The sequence below is a fragment of the Phytophthora infestans genome, genomic scaffold (assembly GCF_000142945.1).
Source record: "Phytophthora infestans T30-4 supercont1.5 genomic scaffold, whole genome shotgun sequence".
Classification (NCBI taxonomy): domain Eukaryota; phylum Oomycota; class Peronosporomycetes; order Peronosporales; family Peronosporaceae; genus Phytophthora; species Phytophthora infestans.
The window spans coordinates 2323816-2325539 of NW_003303754.1; the positions used below are offsets into that span (position 1 = coordinate 2323816).

The following is a 1724-nucleotide window of genomic DNA, read 5'->3' on the forward strand; positions in this document are numbered from 1 at the left end:
ACGAGTCGCTGGTAGATAGTGACAAAACGGCTAAAATTTCGGCCCGTTTTACATATTTACAATACAGCTCTCGCAACCACACTCTATATCTAAATTGAAACTTCTAGCTGCAAATCGTTATTATATAATATAAAATAATGAGACAGCCCAAAACAAGATGATTCTTAGACGGAACTAGTCAGACATTTGTCAAACCAACAATTCTGCTCTGTATGATGTTTGGTAGGTGGGTACAAATGTAAGCAGTTTGTAGCTCCTTGGTTCTCATTGATACGCACTGCTAACTACTTGTTGTTTTTGCTTTCTTCCTCAACAGTTTTCCTACTGTCGCCCAGCTCAGCTGCCCGTGGCGTCGCTTTCGTGAGTGTTCGGTGATGTCGTCTACAGCGACGCTGCTTGCGCACTTAATGAACACATCGGTTGCAGCATCGATGGCAGTGCTACAAGGAAACAGCTCTTTAGATGTTGCATCTTTCTCAATCTTGAGCATCACAAACCGAAGCTGGCTAAAACGCTTCTGCATCTTCCTGTTGGGCATATCACGACCATCAAGACGGCGAAGCGGTGGTATCGGCTTCGACTTGTTACCACACATCCACAGCACCCACACGTGACGTACGGAGCAATCAGGGATGGTAAAATCTGCGGGTACACGCCGAAATTTTCCACTCCAGTAGTGGCAAAGCTGACCCTCGTTGCCTTTAGTGGCAGCGTCGACAACAGATTCTTGTCTGCTCTGCTGGATAGCTTCTCGACAAGCTCGCCAACGCCACTATCATGAAGACACGCTCTTATAGCATCATGACGACCGTCGTAAGTAACCGTTCCAGCACCTATAGCTCGCTTCTCGAGCTCGGATATAATATCTTGAACAGTATCAAGCCGGGTAGCTTCAATTTTTGACACCGATTCCAGCAAACCGTCCTTTAGACCCTTCATTTCACAGAGTATAGCCACGTGAGGTGGAACCCCAGTCGGTCGTATACGCGCCGCAGCGCAACCATCACCCGTTCTAATTCTGGTTGTGAGATTTAATAGCAGTTCTTCGTCTTGGAAAAGCGGCGTCTCAAATAAATGGTGCTGTGGAGAAAGCGTAGCCTTCAGGAAAGAGGAATGATAGACCAGCGAAGCCAGACAAAACTCTGCAATGTACTCGAGCCTATTGGGTAGGCCAGGGAACATCAACTTCATCCCGTTTTCGACGCTCTCATCTCGTGAATCAAAATGTGGTGCTAACGTCGAGAACTGGTAACTTTCGGTAGGCAATCCAGCCACTGTACGACCGACATGCATGTCGCCAGCAGCTTCATATCGGAGGTAGGTGATTTGAGCACATCCAAGCGACCAGCCGGCTCGCAAATGAACCGCCGTTGATGAAGGACAAGCCGTTGACCCTGACGAACAAAACGTCGCTGATCCTTTCCGCATAGAGTGAGTCCCTAGTTCAGTAGCGACAATCCCTTGGCGCTGCAATTCCGTCGCGACACTCTCTTGCGCCAGTAGACGCAGCCAGCACTTCCGAAATCGCTCGTATTAGTTACTGCCGGGAAAAAGGAGATCGCCGTCGCCAAAATTAGAAACCGCCCAATATATACCTAGTGCCACAATTGGACAAATACTTGGTTGTAGCGGGTTCGCGTAGATATGGCGCGGGTCACGCGGTCGGTCCCCTCCTTGATCATTCTTCATATGCGCGAAGTAAATCTGCAGTGCATCACCCCTCC

The 1724-nt window shown here is 48.7% G+C and overlaps 1 protein-coding gene across 1 annotated transcript; it reads right to left on the reverse strand.

The window, feature by feature from the left end:
* Positions 1-280: 280 nt before the first annotated feature.
* PITG_04217 (uncharacterized protein) lies at positions 281-1191 on the reverse strand (the record flags this gene model as incomplete). Its single annotated transcript, XM_002905847.1, has 5 exons — positions 281-340; positions 386-395; positions 453-527; positions 582-699; positions 810-1191. The coding sequence occupies 5 exons, from the start codon at positions 1189-1191 to the stop codon at positions 281-283; spliced, it is 645 nt and encodes a 214-aa protein (XP_002905893.1).
* Positions 1192-1724: the final 533 nt, after the last annotated feature.